A 20,433-nucleotide genomic window follows, 5' to 3' on the forward strand; every position below is an offset into this window, starting at 1 on the left:
TAGTGTGATTTAATAGTGTGCAGTTTAAGCCAGCCAGTCAGAAACCAGTCAGCCAGCCAGTCAACCAGTCAGTGAGATGGTAAGTCAGTCACCTGGTCAGTCAGTAAGTCACCCAGAAACCAGTCAGTAAGCTGGTAAGTCAGTCACCTAGTCAGTCAGTAGGTCACCCAGAAACCAGTCAGTAAGCTGGTAAGTCAGTCACCTAGTCAGTCAGTAGGTCACCCAGAAACCAGTCAGTAAGCTGGTAAGTCAGTCACTTAGTCAGTCAGTAGGTCACCCAGAAACCAGTCAGTAAGCTGGTAAGTCAGTCACTTAGTCAGTAAGTCACCCAGAAACCAGTTAATTAACCGGTCACTCAACCAGTCAGTCAGTCAGTCAGTCAGTCAGTCAGTCAGTCAGTAAACCAGTCAGTCAGTGTCCAGAAGGCTGTAGTGTCAGGCCATGGATCGCCATAGACTCCCCAGTATAGAGGACAGTCACCAGCTAATGCACTAATGCGGTGTGTGACATTAAGTGTGTATGTTCTTCGTAGCAATGAAGGCTGTGGCTCAGCGTGGATTTGAGTGTGTATCGTGTGTGTGTGTGTGTGTGTGTGTGTGTGTGTGTGTGTGTGTGAGAGAGACGATATGTGAAGGCTGTAGCTCAGTGTATGAGCAGGTATACATATACAGTATATTGGTATCTGCATTTTGTTCCAGCAACAAGAAAAAAAAAAAAAAAAAAAACAATTTCGGCACACGGTGATGAAAGATTTTCACATTTACTCCTTACTAGAGGCTTCGTTTATACAAGTTCTGCACTCGGGACCAAAGTCAAGCTGAACCTGTTATTTATTAAAAAAAAAAAAAAAAAAAGAATCGGAAGTTTACATTGATTTTCCATAACAGTCTATAACGCATCAAAAAGCTAATGATTGCCAAAGGTTGGAATGCTGTGATTTCGATATATTTTGTAATCCTGTTCGCTGAAATGATCGTAAGATTAGGTCAAAGGCAAAGTCAGAGAACTTTTTTTTATTTTATTTTTTATGAATGAGGCCCTGCACTTCTTGAGAAGACTGTACAACTTTTCAAAATAAACATCTCAGCGTCCCGGGCTCAGATTTTTGGCCTGGCGAGGGACTGAGATGATGAGAAAGAAACCACTATCAGAATAAAGGCCTTTTTCCAGGGCAAGTTTAGTGTGTTTTCCTGTCTGTCATGTCAAGTCGATCCACAACAGGGACCTTCCCCATGTCAGTACATTCTAGAAAAAAAACTGTATGTGCTCTGTATATCTCATAATTATGTGCGTGTGTGTATGGTATAGTATATACTCTATTATCCCCACAGCATTGAGTAAGAAAGTGTTTTCAGTCCTGTTTGTGGACTCTGCAGGTCTACTACTGTGAGCGGTGTGTGTATTGTGTGTGTGTGGTGTGTGTGTGTGTTCAGCGCAGCCAGGAGCAGGGCACCCACTGTGGCTCCGTGTCCAGTTTGTTGATGAGTCTCAGCAGCTCGTTGAAGGCCTTGTCCTGGTCCGAGTTGACGATGACGGCGTCGAACAGGTGGCCGCAGCTCTGCTCCATCTCCCGGGCTTTCTCGATGATTTCCCGAAGCTCCTCGGGCTGCGGACCACACGCTTATTATTATTATTATTATTGTTATTGTTATTGCAGTGTCCGTATATTCAACTTTCACCGCATATAAGCACAGTTTGGACGGACGGACCGGTACCTTGGGGTTCTTGTTGTCTTTAGCCAATAGGGCTCTGAGTCTCTCCTGGGAGGGCGGGGCTATGAAGATGATGTAAGGCTTAAGGTCTGAACTCCTCAGCACCTTTAGAGACTGCACACACACACACACACACACACACACACACACACACAGAGGAGATCATTAACATTCAAATTCTAACTTCAGATGCCTCCCCAAAATCCATGTACCTATAGCTTAAAACGTCTCTTTTTCCATTTAATTACACACATCAACAATATGAAACACAGATAATCCGCACATTTATATAATGGTATAATATAACCAATCAGCTAAAAATAAATACATAAATAAATAATCCTACTACTGGACACTTCAGCAGCTTGGATTGTTGCAGACATTGGTGTGTGAACCTGGGTCCTCTGGTTATAGGATAGTCTCTCTACTCACTATGCCGCCATGCTAAGCGTGTGTGTGTGTGTGTGTGTATGTGTGTATTCTGTATCCCAACCTGTGTGTGTAGACAGAGCAGACAGATCTTTCCGGTGTTGATGACCTGCCTCACCGAGTCTGTGCTGGTTCCGTACAGGTTCTTCTCAAACTCGCCGGACTCGATCAGCTTGCCTGGAGAAGACACAAAAGACGCGATGGGAGTTAAGCCCCGCCCCGCCCGGTGCTCCAGGAAGGAGTAAAACAAGCGCCGTGTGACACTTGAAACCGAATAAAAACATCGAATGCTTTAAGTGTTACGAAAACAGAAATCCTACCAGCTGCCAGTTCGGCCTCGAAAGTCTGACGGGACACGAACTGGTAATCTCTACCGTTCAGCTCGCCTTCACGACGACTCCGTGTAGTGTCTGCAACACACACACACACACACACACACATTTATTAGGCGGTCTAATTAATGTATCTATGTGTATGTGTGTGTGTGTTCAAGTCTTACGAGGCACGGCTCCGGCGAAGCGTTCCGGTTGGTTGTTGAGCAGCCTCTGCCTGAGCTCCGCCTGCCCACAGCTGCCCGGGCCGATCAGCGCGATCGGCCGCTTCCGATTGGCCGGCTGGTGATACAGAGCCATCTCCTCGTAGGTCAGGATCTCCTCGTTATCCAAGTCTGGGCCGATGGGAGAAGAGGATGGAATCAGTAAAGGTCTTGAATGACATTGCGTGTGTTGTATAGTTTTAAGGCCACTTTGTTATAGCTGATGGACAGAGTTCAGACGTCCTGGGTACACACAGGGCTCTGTACTAGTGTCTTTATTGTTCATCATAAAGAGTAAACCATAAAAGGGAAAGTGCTCATACTTATGGAAATGACTCCAATGACACAATTTTCAAACTAAAATGAAATCTAAAAATCAAAAAACTTGATTGTTTGGGCATCCAGGTTTGCTCAGAAGGCAGACAGACATTCATACCGTCATTCCTGTGGGCGTTGTACAGCAGCTTCTTCCTCTTCCTCTTGTTCTTCTTCGCGCACCACAGCTTCCCTGCAGGGAGACAAGAGACGCCGTATAAGAAAAATCTGACTTTACTCATAAATGACTTTCCTATGGACCTGCTGATGAGGACTTCTTGACTAGGAGGGTCCCGGGGGTTATGAAAGGGTTAGAAGAGGCGAGAACTGACCGGACTTCTCAGGCTCCTTGTCTTCTTCTATGGTCTGTTTCATGGCTTCTCTCTGCTGCTGGAAACTCTTCCCTACAGAAAAAAAAAAGATCATATAGAGTACTTAGCATTCACACTTGCCACTTACAATTAGTTGAAAGTAAAAGTACCTAAAGACAGATAAACAGACAGACACGCAGCAGTACCTGGTACCAGTCCGGCTAGCGGCTGGTTTTCCTCGTCTCCGTCCCTGTAAGCCTGCCACCAGTTGGGGTCGGTCTGGCTGATGATGTGGAGAATATCTCCTTTCTGGAAGGACAGGCCCAGCTCTCTGCACGGCACGTAGGGGTCATCTGACGGGTCGTAGTCAAAGTGGGCCTTCACGTGGACCTGGGGGGAGAGGAAGGGAGAGAAATAATAGGGGCATAAACTTATAGTCAAATTGGATCAGTGAGCCAGAGACAAACAGTTTCATTTGGTTTTATCGGTTTATTTCTTCGGTCAGTTGTAGGTCGGCGGACCGGACTCGCGACTCACCACGCTCTCTTTGACGGGAGGAGGTTTGCTCTGAGAGCTGGGAATCAGCACGAAGGTGAGGACGCCGTGCATGTCCGCCTGACACACACACACACACACACACACACACACACACACGGAGAGAGAGAGAGAAGCACGGAATCATGAAATTGAAATACTCACTCACGCTCGTTTGTTTAGCAGTATATCAAAGAACTGTCTAGACGTCGTTCTCCCCTGATCTCTTTCGCTTCTCGTGTCTGATGGGTATCACTTACAAGAATGTCAAAGACTTGGTTGACGTCTTTTCCTCTGATCTCGATGCCGTTTATTTCCAGTATTTCGTCGCCTTCCGTGAGCAGGCCGCTGCGCTCGGCCGCGCCGCCTCGAACGATGCGACTGATCACCACGCTGTCCATGTCGTTACGGACAGTCGCTCCCTGTGGAAGGCAGAGACATGGCGGAGTGGCGGCAAATGCTGACACACAACCCTTTGATGCAGCTTCCAGTCTTGGAACACAAATTGTTTTGAAGAATTTCCTGGCAAATGGCCCTAACCCTAAATATACGTTATATGTCTGGAACACATTGTCTCAACTGTTAATGTGTTAGTGTGAGTATAGATGTCAATATCTGGCCTCTATGTGGGTTATCTTGACCGTCTCTTCCCCCCTGCTGTGAGTGTGTGTGTGTGTGTGTGTGTGTGTGTGTCTGCTTGTCTTACCAGTGGTATGTCTCTGGCCTTTTCTATGCGCACTATCTTGACCGTCTCTCCTCCCCACTGGGTCAGGGTCTCTCCTGGGGGCGGCAGCGGTTCAGGCTGCATCTCCCTCTCCGCCGCGCCGTCATGGGCCAGGAGCAATGCCTGCGACACACACACACACACACACACACACACACGATAACTCAGCCATGGACCTGAGGCAATGGCAATCACTGTTTTTGCTAATGCAAGTGTGTGTGTGTGTGTGTGTGTACCTGTACATGTGTGTCTGACAGCAGGTTGCCGAGTTCGAGTCCATCTTTGTTCTGACTGGACTGGACCAGATTCTGGACCTGTTACCATGGCAACAGCATAAAACATATTTTGTTCTTTTCTGTATCCTATTCAACTGTTGCTGCAATGACCCAAATTCCCTACATCCATCATTAAAAGGTCCATCTAATCTAATAGTAAGATGAGAGAGAGTTATGAGCTGGACCTGAACTCGGGGCGTCTTGAGCCCGCTGTGACCAACTTTTTTTTATTTTTTTACCATCTTTTCTACTTGGTTAACAATGGAAAAAGCACAGTATGAACCGAAGCTTTCCATTTTTTAAAGCCAAGCGCAGGGCGGGGGGCGGAGATGCCGACTCGGAGCAGAAATAATGTGCCGCTCTTTAATGAGATTCCATTGAAATGAGACATGAATAGCTCTGACAGCTAGCCAAACCCGACACTGTGGTAGAAAATAATCGCAGCGCTGATCGTGTTAACACTCCTAGATACGGGCTTCACTTTGACCCCGCTATCATCGAGGATTTTGTGTACGATTTTCAGTCGAATCAAACAATCAGATGGATCTCCGGCAGCCCGTAACGCTTCAGCTCTCACTACATTCCTAAATCGATCCATCATCCCGACACTTCTGGCATCCTCAGTGCGATTAAGTCAAAGGTTTGAGCTATATTTTAGAGCAGTACCATGTATTATACAGGCTCTAATTCTTCAAATGAGCCCTTCTGCTGTATCTGTCTGCTAATGAGATGTAACATGCTGTTAAAAGACACTGATCACAGATAAAAGAGTTGGGTTGGCAGGAACGGGTGTGTGGATGTGTGTGTATACATGTGTAAGTGTGCACACATAAGCATTAGTGTCTCAGCTCTAATTGATGTGGAACAGAGCGGCTCTGTCTCCAGCCTCGTTATTACACACTCACTGACCTGTGTGTGTGTGTGTGTGTGTGTGTGTCTTTTGTCAAACGAACATGGTGCAGCAATAAAAGCATTGAATCATTAAAAACTCAAATTGAATGAAACTGGGATATCCATGACTATTCCCACTCCAAAGCTCTGTGTGTGTGTGTGTGTGTGTGTTACCTCCACTGCTAGCTGATGGGCTTGCTGTGTGTGTGGGTATGGAGGAGAGGGTCTGTGCATACTGGTGGCCACGGCATTATGGATCCTCAGCGCTGACTGGAAATCAGACTAGACCGGAGAGAGGACATCAGGAGAAACTACATATTTAGATCACTGACAGTACAATGATAAAGTAATAATCTGCCACATTTTCATATAAGTAAATGTCCGTCTTGCTAGTCTCTGTCGCCAATTAATATAACACAACATCGATTCAGCCTATAGCCAGTTCATGAAAGCTTTTATAGTTGCTGTTCTGAACACCTGGAGTCTGGAAGGTCTTTCCTGGGAAAACATAAACAGAAGAAGAACCAAAAAGAACCAAGAATACAAGTCTGGGAGGGGAGGGGGGGGGGATCAGTGAAATTCCGGTTCAGGCTCCACTGACGACACTGCCCTCTCCTCGCAAAGCCGAGGTCAGGAGCGCCCCGGTCGAACAGCGCTGTAATCACATACGAACCCCGAGGCTCTTTCCCCCGCTAAGTCCCTTAATATTACCTTGTGTAGTAGTGCAAGAACCAGCTCTATGTCGCTCTGACTCTGCTGGTCTGACAGACAGCCCTGGACCTGCTTCAGCGACAGCAGCAGCTCCTCCAACTCTGGAATGAACAGACACACGCGTTCAGGTCAGTTACTTGAACATATTAATTACATATCTTTATTTTCACTGGTGCTGGAAGGGAGGATGATGGCATGAGGCAGACTGCTTGTCTGGCTTTTGACTACTGAAGGGAGGTTATCTCATTTTGTAGTCAAGACTTCAGGTCTACTCTCTGTGTGTGTGTGTGTGTGTGTGTGTGTGTCTCATTAAGTTCCCTTACAGAGTTTTAATTAACTCGCCCTCGAGAGCCTCTCGTCTCCCTCCCTCCCTCCCTGAGGAATTCCCTCCCTGACGGCAGAAATGTCTTCCTTACATTCCTCCTCCTTGCCGCTCTCTCTCTCTCTCTCTCTCTCTCTCCATCATCTCCCCTCCTTCTCTCCAGTCGAAGCCATTTTTCAGTCCGTTTATATTTCCGAGTTTTGACGTTGCCTCTCTCTTCTGTCTCGTCTCCCTCAGAGAGCTTTACTACAGGAATGACTACAGGTCCTGCCCACCACTGAGTGTGTGTGTGTGTGTGTGTGTGTGTGTGTGCACGTGCGTTACCCAGCAGTGTGTGTGTGTGCTGGCCATCTAGCGGTGGCTGCTGCGGCGTGTACGACTCCACTAGAAACGTGGGGTTGTCAATTCCGACGTGGGGATTCTGGGAAAGCTTCCTGAGGCGCAGAGAGGCGTTCAGGTCCAGCTGCCGACCCTCCTCCTCCCGACGACGACGAAGATCCTCCTAACACACACACACACACACACACATGCATCATCACATAAGTGTAGAATTGTGTATAATCTTGAATTTAGTGTCCACGATTACCAATCTTACAAAATGGACGTTTCGTTGAATCCATGTGTGTCAAATCAAGCGCTCCTGTTTAGGTTCCTTGGCTAATCACTGCTTCCTTGCCTCTTCTCATACATATTAATTATGTATGTTATATTCATTCATACTGTATCTCTAGTCACATTACTAGACGCCTGCATAGAGATAGTGAGCTGAATGACTTAGAATGGAGAGACAAATCACACAACTGCACAAACTTTCGGTCTGATATTGGCATTTGTTAATAATAATAATAATAATAATAATAATGCTTGGATGGAAACTTGGCCTATGTCACCTAGTTGTGCTGCAACTATTGACTATTTTCATTTTCAAAAAATCTTACATTGAATCTTACATATAATAATTAGATTCTGTCAACTAAATACCAGCCCGACAAACCAAAAGTATTAAACTTTTCAAAATGTAAAAAGAAAATACATAAAAAATGTAAATATACAGAATGAATTTAACTTTGTTGATTGCACTGTGCAGGCTACTATTTTTACCACTGATAACTTTTTTTTTAACCCAGATTTTTGTCTTACTCTCCAAGTTTAAGCGATTACTGGAAAATAAGAATATGAAAAATATTTGAAAACGTAAATTTGTTTTTCGATAAAAAACTGAATTCAACTTTATAAAAAAAAAAAAATTCAGCCCCGTCGTCTAGTGAAATACGCTGGGCAGTAATCAAACACAAGTGACACGTGCGTGTGTGTGTGTGTGTGTGTGTGTGTGTGTGTGTGTGTGCGTGTGTGTGTGTGTGTGTGTAGGTACCTGGTGTTGCCGTATCCTCTCCAGCTGCGCGGACCGCCTCACCGGCAGCGTTCGACTCCCCAGCTCTCCCGGACAGTCCACGGCCATTTCCCGGTGCTGCTGTCCTCCCCGCAGCTCTTCCTCTCCTCCTCCTCCTCCTCCTCCCTCCCCAGCTCCCCCGACGTGGCCGTTCAGGTGGGAGGTCGTCATGTGTGTGGTTTGGAGGGACGTGTGCGTGTGCGTGTGTATATATATATATATACATACAAGTACCAGGAACAGTCTAGGAGGGTAGTTCAGCAAACAGGGCGGCCATGACACCTTCACCTGGGGAGGAACGGAAGAAAATGACATCATAGAGCTGGTTTGACTGGTGCCATTGTGCATCCCCACATCAACTGGAAGTGAATGTGTACTGGGGGGAGGCTAAATAGTGACAAGAGGCAGCCATAGACGCAAAGCATAATACTAAATGGCTACCTGGTTTACTGACTGTTTTAACAACTGACCGGTGTACTGGTTTATTGAGTGACTGGTTTACTCACTAGTTTAACAACTGACTGGCTTACTAACTGGTTTAGTGACTGCATGGTTTACAGGCTGACCAAGTTGAGTACTAACTGGTTTAGTGACTGACTGGTTTACTGAGTAACGGGTTCACTGACTGCCTGGTTAAAACGCAGTCACTCTCTCAGTCATCTCTACCTCTCTTTTCCCCTCTCCCCCCCCCCACCCCACCCACCACGCGTATCCATGACAACGGCTTTGTCAGCAGCTGGGAGGTCCCCGTGCCCCACACACACACACACACACACACACACACATACTTGAAGGATAGAGGACTATAGAGCGAAAAGGTGGGAGGACGGGGTTGGACAGATATGAGAACGGAGGGAGGGGACAGAGAGAGAGCAAGCAAGGTAGAGACGAATGGGAGGGAGCGAGGGAGGTAAAAATAAACAGGTGGAGAGATGGATGGATGGATATCTTATCTTACAGTGCCACAATAACAACAACGGCATGTTTGATATGCTATCTCTTACCGGCAGGACTGTGGACACACACACAAAACACACACACACACACACACACACAGAACAGAGGTCCCATGATGCAGCAGTGAGGAATGCCAGGCAGCCTGGGAACAAAATTCCATCGATGGGGGAGGGGAGTGTGTGTATATGTGTGCGTGTGTGTCACAGCCATCACAACACACTAGCCTTGCACTATCTCAGGACATTTGGACTTATTTACTTTGCTCACCTATCACCTTGAAGCGCTGAGAACAAGCACTGCAATGTTCATAGTACTTTTAAAGTATTACAGCATTAGACCTGTAAACACCAATTTGTCTTAAAATGAACAAGGGGATTGGACATTTGGCATGTAAAACTGACAGACACTTAAGGATTTATATCATAATATATCAATATATATCAATAACATAAACACAACAAACTGGCCCACAGCTTCCTAGTGTCAAGAGCTTCTTTGAACGCCTAGACTAAAGGCAAATATGTCCTGGAGATAACAATATAATCACAAAATAAACCAAGCTGGACCAGTTTTACCTTAAACCTGCAATAAGCGATGTCAGACCCTATAACCAATCCTGAAACTAGCGTGTGCTATGTGGAGATTTCCATGAGACCAACTGTGTTGTTTTCACCTCTTTTCTAAAGCTTGTTGTCATGTTCAGACAGAGTAGCAGCTTTTCAGTTAGTTTACTTAAATCCAAAAAAATACCAGTACCAGCCTTCAAAAACCCATAGGTTGAACCCGTGCTTCACCCATAAGACTTGAAGTCTAGACACTTAAGATATATATGATATCAAAGTTATATATTTTTCAGGGTTAAGCCTCCAAAACTGGAAAGACAGACTCTAGGCTGGGCAGCAGGTGAGTGGAAGCTAAGCAAGCCTCTGATAAGCTTTCTGTCTGAGAGAGAGAGTGGAGCCAGAGATAAACCCCCCCCCTAAAGTCTGAATATACGTAGTCTGGGGTCTGTAGTCAGTGTCTGGATGCTCAGACATCACTGACTGGAGGAAGACTGGAGGAGGATTTCACCAGCTCTCCTGGAGATCCAGCCTCCCTCAACAACAGCACAGAGATATAGCGGCTAACATCACTGTGAAGAACACAAGACACTGCAGGGACAAAAGTCAGAATGTTGAAACTCATTCAGGAGCCTCGAGCAAGGAAAACAAACCACTGGAAATTGCTAAGAAATATGTGATACTAAACCATAGCACTGACTATGTATATTTACATGCAGGGGAAGATATATCCATGCCGCAGCCACGTTTAATATGGGAGTAAGCCAGGCATCTTAACTGGGTTTGTCATGATTCAAATGGGGGGGGGGTATTCTTCAGAATGCTCTAATGTAATTTCAAATCTGCTGCACTTCCCGATTAAATGCAAATGCGATCCATTGTACCAGTGAGTGAGCAGGTTTTAAATTACAACATAGTACCTGATTTTATACACCGAATAGCAGAATGGGTAGGGATGGGAATGGGTATTTCTATGAGAAATGTATTTTAATGAATAGGCCGATATACTGAAGGTGAGCCAGAAAGTAAATTTGGGACACTGAACCAGGTTAAGAGGTTGTCCATGCATGTAAACACAGCCATTTAGCGGCAGCAGCAGCAGCCGCCCAGCATCTAAGCTGAGTAGCCTAAATGTAGTTTTTCATCCTCGGGGCTCATTAAAAACACACTAGTTCTCCAATCATGTGGAAACCCAGCAGAAACAGGACCATGACCTACTTTGAGTGCTGATCCATACTTTAAGAAAGCTGCCTTTTGGCGATCAGCGTTTCTGGTTGAATTTGTTGTAGATGGGGGGGGAGGGGTTGGGGGCTGGGGGGAGGGGTATGTTTGGTTTTGAGACCCAGTTTGGCTGGAAAAGCCTGTATTATGGCTGATGAAGACCTGCAGCTGTTTCCTACTGGATCCCTGCCCTCAGACTGGTGACTTAGCTAAATAAGCCTTTATCTACAAACCTGTTGGACTACACACTGGTAGAGAAACACACACACACAGTGTTGATAAGCTATGACCTAATGTGAGGACCCCCGCCCCAACACCATCTGCCGCCACAGCTTACCCCCTGGTGTGCATGTGTCTTACTAGCTGATGCAAAAGTTCAAGGCAAAGCTGTAGAAAACAAAAAGCTCCTCCACTGAAGGGTGGGAACATTTTAAAGCCTCCAGTGATTCACTACTTCTTGCAACTACAATTGAACTCTAAGTGCTATCAGACTCTGTTTACTGCCTGGTCTGTATTTCCTGCCTGGTGAAGATAAATTCTGCTGCCCTTTTACTTCAGCTTCCATCTGCACCTATTTTGCAGCAGCTGTTTGTGTCCTTCGTAGTAAGCATTTGGTTTTGGACTAAAATGATTATTTTAACATTATCAGCGATATCAAAATATCGAAAAGCCTTTATTGTTGTTGATTTGTTGCTGAACTGACCATGATAGGATTGAAAAAATATGTTATCATATAATGGCGCATTCAATGATACCCTGTAAAGAAATACAATACAATTTCAAATTTTAAGATGACCGAGAACATTGACATTTTACTCACCATGACTAGGTGACATAGGACTAGGTGTAGATATTTGTGGTGCTTTCACACCAATCTGAATAAATTGGCCTATTTGCAAATTTGGCCTGGACTAAGATGCAATTCTTTTACTAGGATATGCTAAGAAAATGTTCCTGGCGGACACTTCCATTACTTCCTGTGGCTGTCAGGTGATTGACAAGAAGCAGAGCATAACATAGGCTAATGCATGCACTTGTATGAAAACACTAAACTCCAGGCCCACACAATGAAATAAAGATAAAACAGCAACTCTGACCAAACCAAATACAGGCTTCGTGTTGCCTGTGATGAGTTATCTCGCTCTTTGGAAGTTGTTTTTCATACTGTACAAAAAGGTAGGAAAATGAGCATCATATCTCCACCTGTGCCGACTGTGTGCGCACACCGGCAGGAAAAACGGAAAGGACAAATGCAACCTAGATCACCGGTACAAACGTGAGGACGCAAAATGGCTCGAGTGAAAGTGACCTTCTGAATGTTCAGCGGGTGGATGCGGTGAAACACAAAACAGACAGCTCCGGCCGACAGACACAGAGAGAGAGAGTCAAAGAAAGAGAGAGAGAGAGAGAGTATGTACAAGGTGCACAATTGTAAACAAACTACATCGTGTGACACAGAGTGAGAACAGCAGTAGGAGGTGGTGTCAAGAATCTAAGAGTGTGTGTGTGTGTGTATACTGTGAATGTCACTGGGGAGCAGAAGCAGAGCTGGCTCTTATCTCCTGTTACGCACACGCACACAGGCCCACGCACACACACGCACGCACACACACACACACACAAACACTTCTAGATTCTTGAGAAGGGTTGTACCACCCTGTACCAGACAGGGAGAAAAAGAGGGAAAGTGAGGGAGAGAGAGGGGGAATACAGGCATAAGCTCAGTTTCCGTCATTACTCAACAAAGCGGGAATGTTTTGTTGAGTTAAGAAATTATGCGATAAATAGCTCTGAAAACACATTTGTGGAATAAAAAATAAAAATAAAAAAAAAAGATGTGGTGATGTTTGTCTGTAAAATGTTTGTCCACCACAACCTCCAGAAATGTCATACCTGCTCTGTCTCCCATGTCTAATTCTCCAATGTGGTTGTATCTTGTATGGGAATGGTATCGTATTAGTTGGTACATTAGGATATTGTATATAATATTGTAATAAAGTTCTTTGTTTGGGTCTTCAGACAGCATGAAATATGACCAAAATTAGCATAACAACTAACCAATTCTTGAAAAAAGTATGTTGCATCTTATAAAGGAGCAAAGTAGATAGAGAACAAAAGTATTAGGCCTATTCAAAATAAAGTTAAGGTTTGGTTCATTGTAATGTTAACCTGCAAAAGGGGGAAAACAGAGAATAAAAACAGGAGTTCTGTTAGTAATGGCAGTGCTAACTTTCCAAACCCCAAGTCTTCAAATACTGCAGAATGGCAGTAATGTGGTTACTGTATCAGCCCTATTACATCCAGTAGCGGTCAGCTTTTTCTCTACAACAATTTGGGGTAGGATATGACTAATATGGGCCGATATTTTTAGATGGAAGCTGCCGATAGCCAACATTTTGTGTCAATCTTCAGGATCTTTAAATTTGACAATTTTCATGCCCCAAACAATTATACAAGTATTCAGTGTTTCCCCTGCTAGAAACTTAGCTGTGGTCAGGGAGGAACCTCCATCATATCAGAGGTGGACCACATTGACTGGCCGATACCCGATTTTTAATAAAAGGCCAATATTGGCCTGAACCCTAATTTGGTGACACATTTTAATTTTGCCGCAGCCTAACTTTGGTTCCCGACCAGGTCAGAGAGAGGGAGAGAGAGAGAGAGAGAGAGAGAGAGAGAGAGAGAGAGAGAGAGAGAGAGAGAGAGAGAGAGAAGAAGAGAGAGAGAGAGAAAGAGAGAGAGAGCATTCCAGAGAACAGAGGACTTCTGTATTCTGCTGGCCTGTAGCCCAACGTGCCCGTCCTCACCTCTCTGCTTCACTAGCTCACTCTGTGTGTGTGTGCGTGTGTGTGTTTGTGTCCATAAAAGTCAGCCTTGACCCTGTCACCATGGTGATGTGACCTCATACCTGGTAGTCCAGCCTAACTAAAGGTCAGTCCAGAGTTTCAGTGCATCAGTTTCACATACTTATTGTCATAGCTCTTACATCAGATTCACACGCATTCCCATCCCAACTAAGGAGTTTTAGAGCGGTAAATAAAATGCACCTGTAGCTCAGTGGCCAGGCTGATGGCCTGTCAGAGATGCACAATATAGCCAACTGTAGGGGAGGGAATTTCAACTATTTTCACTGGAGATTAAGATCTAGTAAAACAAACTAAACATTTCCAACCTTAACCTTTTCATAGTCAAGTCTAGGCATGGGCAGGTATCATGTTTTCAATTCATCATGAGCAGCAATATCCTGGTAAAATATATTATTTTACTATATATGAAAAATCACTGAAAATTTAGAAAAACTAGTAATAATCATTTCAGTGTTTTGCACTGCAAACACAGATATTAACCAATGCCCACAGCTTACTGGGGTTTTATTCCAGTGTGATATAAAGAACTGTAGAAAAGTGTCTATTCCAAGCTTGATTATCATTAAATGTAATTTCACACTGTAAAAACTTGAATTAAAAAAATAAACATGAAAAAAAATATGAAAAAAGCTAGGCCTGTTTGTTGCTGTTGAGAACAATAAAGAGTATCTCATAGGAATACCTGTTTGTACTTCTGTGTTTATAGTCATTTACTAAGTTAGGCAAGTTCATTGCTACAAGCTACCCAACTTCAAGTCCCAGCCTGTAAACATATCAACCAGTGACAGATATGCCAGTTAACATAAGAAATACTCCACCTTCTTTTAATATCATAAAGACACAGCCCACAAGCTCTGGCATACAAAAGCAAAACGCAACGAAAACCTACTGTGTGTCAAATTGTAACAATTCTTCAGGAACATATATAGCCCATGCCACTAAGTGGAACTTGAATTAGCATTTATACATGTTTTAAGTTGTCAGTGCAAGAATCTAACTTTCCCACAAAACATCCCATTGCAACAGCAGCTGAACAGGTTTGACATGTAGCAATCCCAAGTTTCATGGGGATCTTTTAGGTATTACTCACTTTCCAATGTGTACAGGCTATGTTTCAGAAAGCCAAGTTTAAAAGTTTAAGACCTACCTGGAATTGAATTCAAGACCGATTTAACCCTAACCCGAACCAAAAGAAAATACAAAAAGTTGGGAAAACCAACCTATTTCTGAGTGAACATAGCTAATGGAAGTTGTTAAACTATTACCACGCAGAAAGAATAAGAAAAAGGACATGAGGAAATCAGCCTAATTGCTGAGGGACATGAAGTCCAGTTGTCTAAAACAACATGGTGAATGGTTGAGTATCATCATTGAGGGACAGATTTTTACAGCTTTCTCCTGCAAGTGTGTGTTCCCTAAATCTAACTGGTCATCAAGTGTGTTCCCTAAATCCAACTGGTTGTCAAGTGTGTTCCCTAAATCTAACTGGTTGTCAAGTGTGTTCCCTAAATCTAACTGGTCATCAAGTGTGTGTTACCTAAATCTAACTGGTCGTAAGAGTGTGTTCCCCAAATCCAAGTGGTTGTCAAGTGTGTATTCCCCAAATCCAACTGGTTGTCAAGTGTGTGTTCCCTAAATCCAACTGGTCCATCGAGTGTGTGTTCCCTAAATCCAACTGGTCCATCAAGTGTGTGTTTCCTAAATCCAACTGGCCATCAAGTGTGTAGAGCTGCAACGATTAATCGATTAGTTATCAACTATTAAATTAATCGCCAACTATTTTGATAATCGATTAATCGGTTTGAGTAATTTTTTAAGAAAAATAAGTCAAAATTCTCTAATTCCAGCTTCTTAAATGTGAATATTTTCTGGTTTCTTTACTCCTCTATGACAGTAAACTGAATATCTTTGGGTTGTGGACAAAACAAGACATTTGAGGACGTCATCTTGGGCTTTGGGAAACACTGATCCACATCTTTCACCATTTTCTGACATTTTATAGACCAAACAACTAATCGATTAATCCAGACAATAATCGACGGATTAATCGACAATGAAAATTCGTTAGTTGCAGCCCTACAAGTGTGTGTGCCAAAAATCCAACTGGTCCATCAAGTGTGTGTTTCTTAAATCCAACTGGTCCATCAAGTGTGTGTTTCTTAAATCCAACTGGCCATCAAGTGTGTGTTCCCAAAATCCGACTGCCCTGTCTCAATAGGTTCTGCTGCTACTGATACTACTGCTGCTACTGTACATCCTGTTAATGTTGGAGTCCAGGCTTTTTTACATTTTTAGTCATTTATTTCTAGTTAATATGTCTACGTGTTAGAATTGTCGGTTGTGTATGTTTCTATGCCCCCCATTTTCTCCATTGTTTTTATGTCCTATTTTTCTTTGACATATAGGCCTACTATTACTACTTGCTATAACAGCCCTATCCATAAAGTTTGATCTGATCAACGTTTGCTACAACAATAACTAAGCAAAAATACATCCACTCCTGACAAACCATCTTTTTCAAGTCACCAAACAGAAAATTTCTATGGCAACGGCAGCTTCCATTAGACAAATTGTCATGTTTTATTAAGTGATATAGGCCTATCTGTGGTCGATCACCTCTGGGTCAATGAAATTGAGCTAGTTTACCTAGACTTTTTCTGACTTTAAGGAAATATTCTCTTATATTGCTTCCTTATCAGTTCCAATGGTGTATTGTTCTGATACAGGGATTGTATGGGTTCCTACAGTCATATGTTTGCTAATAAATGTTGTTGGAGGATCTTCAAGAGTTTTCAACCATGAAACCTTTGTGAAGGCTTGGGAAGTAACTGCAAGTTTACTGCTTGGGGGGGGGGGGGGGGGTTCAGTGCCTTGTTCAACGGCACTGAGACTATAAGCCTCCCTTTATTACACACACACAAACAAACACACACACCCTGGCCTCATTAGCAGCTACAACTCTGGGAAAAGCATGACAATGTGACAGATAAACTGCCAGAGCAGCACAGTGTTATCGTCAAAGTCACTGCTGACAGCCTCAGGCACAGAGGTGTGACATTGTGACATTGAAAAGGTCAGACTGTTCAGAAATGTTGGCCGATTTCAACTGCAGCACTGTTGAAGATAGTGACTGATAGTGTAGTGATTAGGTGGCATGCTAGCCTTTCCCCTCCTCCGTCCCCACATCACTTTATCTGTATATCCGCCCCTCTCTTCTCTCCCACCTACATCCCAGCCAATATAATAAGATCTGAGAAAGCCTCGGAGAAACACAAAGCAGGGTTTTCACCTTGAGTCCAGACTCAAGTGTGAGGAGCAGCCTAAAGAGAATCAGTCAGAGAGGCTATGGGGTTCGGGCAGCCTAGGAATAGCCTACTTTACATCACTAGTTGTGTGATATCAAGACATTTAGCTACAGGAGGGACAATGACAGTTTTCTGTCTAACTTTCTGAAACCTGACTAATCTGTAAGGGATTTGAAACCAGAAGTCGAACACAGGAAAACAGATATCCATCCATCACCCACAGAAACCAAATCCTGATTAGTCGCCTGAGATACTCCTGTTTTAGCTGCAATAGTATTTATCTTATGTTGACATGGCCTCGGCCCCGATACATTCCGTTCTCTTTTGTCTTGTATGGAGTGACAATTCAAAAATCTGGCAGTTTAAAGTTGCTTGCTTATCGGCGAAAGGACATAAATTAAGACTTAGAACATGACTTAAGACCATACCTGAATCGCATGGAGTTATTCTTCAAGTCGGCATAGATATAATCCACCAAGGACCATTTATTAAAATAAGAATTCCAGTTATTATTTCCACAATCTTCTTCCAGCAAAATACACCGTGGAAGGCGGTAGCAAACAGGGTAAAACAATTCCAATAGTTGCTATTTTGTTGAAATTAAGTTGTGCTAGGTGGATTATATGTATGCCGAATGGAAAAGTGCGTCCCAACGATTCAGAGACGATTTTTAGTCACGTTTTAGGGGGTCTAGTTGTGTGCCGATAAGCAAGACCACCTTAAATTGCCAGATTTGTGAGCGGAGTCACGCATCGGGGCTAATCTTGACAACGACTGTACACCTGACAGGCACTGGTTGTCATTATTTTGTCACACTAGCTTCCTATTCTTCAGACGAATTATGATTAAAAACAGTTGACGTTAACGTGGGGTAAATTATTCGCTAACGTAAGTTAATTAAACACAAACTAAACGGCGTCCTCAATGGAAAAAACTCACTCATGTCAAAGGTTGTATTATGAAGTGTTAACTAAATAGCTAACTTTATCTTGCTAGCAGTGTACAATTTATTTCAATATTTGGCAGGGTGGAGTGACAGCTAGCTAGAGAAGTGACTGTTTTGGTTAGCTCTACTATCAAAGTAACCAACAAGTAGCTGTGCTGTTAAATAGCTTCATTTTCAGTGGAAAGAAAGTGTCTAGAGCTGGTAAAACAGTTTAGCAATTAGCCACCCTGACTCATGAACTAACTTTACTTACCAACTTTAACTTGCTTTAGTTGACGTTAGCAGGCTAATGTTAGCGGCTAACTAGCCAGCTAGCTCCTTCATGCAGCTACCTGTTGATAACAAAGCCACTTCAGACCAGACCGAAAACACAGGAATACTCACTCTCTGTTTCTGCGCTGTCCCAGCACTCCTTTTGCTAAATCCAATTGGGAACTGTATTATTTTAATCCACCCACTCGCAGTTTGGGCTTTCTTCTTCAAATGAACAGCTTCACTTGGACAGAGTAGCTAGTTTATCCAGAAACAGCAGACCTCTCCCTCTGTCTGTCTGTCATTTCCAACTCCAGACGGGGGGAGGAGCCATAGTGCCCCGCTCTAGATGAAACAATGATGGTGATTGGATACAGCCACGAAAGGAATTCTCTCTGAGCCAATCAAAGACGTTGCTACATCAATGGAATACAACATGCGACCACTGTACAGTGGAATCAGCTTTGCTATTTAATTTTTTAAAGTTTGTTTTTCATGGACCGGCTTTAATGCAATCTTTTATCGTAGTTTTTTTGTTACGTTTTTTATTATTTCTTTTGTCCCCTTTATTAATTAATATTTAATAAATAACTAATGAATAATAATTAATAATTATTTGTTATGCCATATGTTATGCTATGTTGTGTTTTTTATGTGACTACTTTCTAGTCTGTGTTAAGATAAGTACTATATAACTAATGTTATTATTTCTAATAATAATAATACATGTTAACATGACTATTATTATTATTATTATTGGTGATATAATTCCAAATAAGCTAAAATAAAAAAAAGCACATCTCATAATGCATAGATCATTAAAGGTTTCTGAAAATCATTTCTGATGAAAGGGATGTTTTACCTGCTTAAACATTACAATATCTACTTCAATACTATGTATGAATGACTTATTTCCCCAAAAGGCACATTCATTTCAGAGTATCATGACAGAAAAACATACACTCAGACACTTTAAATCAACAAAGATGTATCTTTCCAGAAAAAATGGGAGAAACAACAGTTGAATTTACCTCAATATCTTCTGATGTTTATTATGATTATTTATACTATATGTCATTATTTATTATTTATTATTATTATTATTATTTACTTGGATGAGGAATTTTCCTTGGGGCCTACTCTCAAGGTTGAGAAAGCCTGAAATAAGCTATAAACACATAAAACTATCCTACTGGGGTTTGGTTGTCATTTGTGCAGAAATTACATGTTTTGTGTCACTACATTTTTTTTTTTACGGATTTTTCAGAAAAAAGGAAAGATATGTTGAACAGATAAAACACTTAAAATACTCAAAGCATATAATAGTAGCAATAAAACAACTATACAGTCATAATAAAGACAGTATCAGTCTTTCAAGGGAATAAATGTGAAATAAAAAGGGAAATGAATGTTGTCTTGGGACCAAAAGAGGGTGCTGTTAGAGCAGATAGGTGATTTAAACCCAATTTCCAAAGCCATGGAAAAACTTGTGTGCTGAATGTACAACAACTAAAAGCCATAGGGAGTTTGCCTTTGTAACACTACATGAAAAAAAATAGCAAAATCTGTCACAACCCCACATTTCTAGCAAGGTGCATGAATCATATGAGTAAAGTAAACAAAGGCAAATAGATTCATCCATATTTGATGAACAAAAAAAATATTTTCTTGTGCAAAAAAAGCAAAAAAAACCCCAACTCATAATACATAATTTATTTGGGATATTTGGCCTTAAATCTATGCAGGACTCTAATGCAGGTTCTAATCAAAGAAATGAAGAAATGTATGCAAAAGTATGAAAGTCTAAACCAGAAAAATCTAGTTTGAAAAAATATTCGCCCTCTCACTGGAAATAAACACGTCATAACATATTCATTCTGATAATTAGTGACATTTTCTATTCAGAATCACTCTAATTTCATATCTTTGGTTCTGGTAGACTTTAGAACAAAAGTCCCAAATATGTATTTTAAACTAATTGTGTCACAAAAGAAAATGTGCAAAAAGTCAAGGGTCTTTTTTTTATTTTTTATAGCTGCTGTAAATTCTAACATGTTTCATCTTTGTTCTGTGTTGACTAGAGTTGGCTGAATGTTTCAATTTGTTGAGTTTACAACCTGATAAAACGGGGAGGCCAGGGAATAAATAGCCTCAGGTCGGCCAGGTAACAGTGTAG

The 20,433-nt window shown here is 42.5% G+C and overlaps 1 protein-coding gene across 1 annotated transcript; it reads right to left on the bottom strand.

Annotated features, from left to right (window-relative positions):
- Positions 1-833: 833 nt before the first annotated feature.
- On the bottom strand, positions 834-18,526 carry LOC139646523 (protein PALS1-like). The gene is made up of 17 exons (XM_071522422.1): positions 18,390-18,526; positions 8,132-8,437; positions 7,084-7,261; positions 6,438-6,538; positions 5,901-6,008; positions 4,797-4,874; positions 4,543-4,683; positions 4,097-4,258; positions 3,840-3,917; positions 3,509-3,692; positions 3,324-3,395; positions 3,113-3,184; positions 2,641-2,808; positions 2,462-2,551; positions 2,206-2,318; positions 1,716-1,826; positions 834-1,606 (listed from the first exon to the last, which is right to left on the bottom strand). Exons 2-17 carry the CDS (start codon positions 8,318-8,320, stop codon positions 1,430-1,432), a joined length of 2,022 nt encoding a protein of 673 aa, XP_071378523.1. The 5' UTR covers positions 8,321-8,437; positions 18,390-18,526; the 3' UTR covers positions 834-1,429.
- Between the last annotated feature and the right edge of the window lie 1,907 nt (positions 18,527-20,433).

Source organism: Centroberyx affinis, unplaced genomic scaffold, assembly GCF_046629955.1.
Source record: "Centroberyx affinis isolate AG114_WGS23_722 - 3 ecotype Tasmania unplaced genomic scaffold, CSIRO-AGI_Caff_v1 ptg000985l_1, whole genome shotgun sequence".
NCBI classification, from domain to species: Eukaryota; Metazoa; Chordata; class Actinopteri; order Beryciformes; family Berycidae; genus Centroberyx; species Centroberyx affinis.

What these genes read in the sequence shown, in the direction of transcription:
- LOC139646523 (XM_071522422.1), bottom strand. Translation starts at nt 8,320, where the DNA reads ATGACGACCTCCCACCTGAACGGCCACGTCGGGGGAGCTGGGGAGGGA. An exon ending in CAACGCCCACAGGAATGACG is followed by an intron (nt 2,809 to 3,112) that starts GTATGAATGTCT and finishes CCATCGGCCCAG; the next exon opens with ACTTGGATAACGAGGAGATC. An exon ending in TGCTCTGTCTACACACACAG is followed by an intron (nt 1,827 to 2,205) that starts GTTGGGATACAG and finishes GTGTGTGTGCAG; the next exon opens with TCTCTAAAGGTGCTGAGGAG.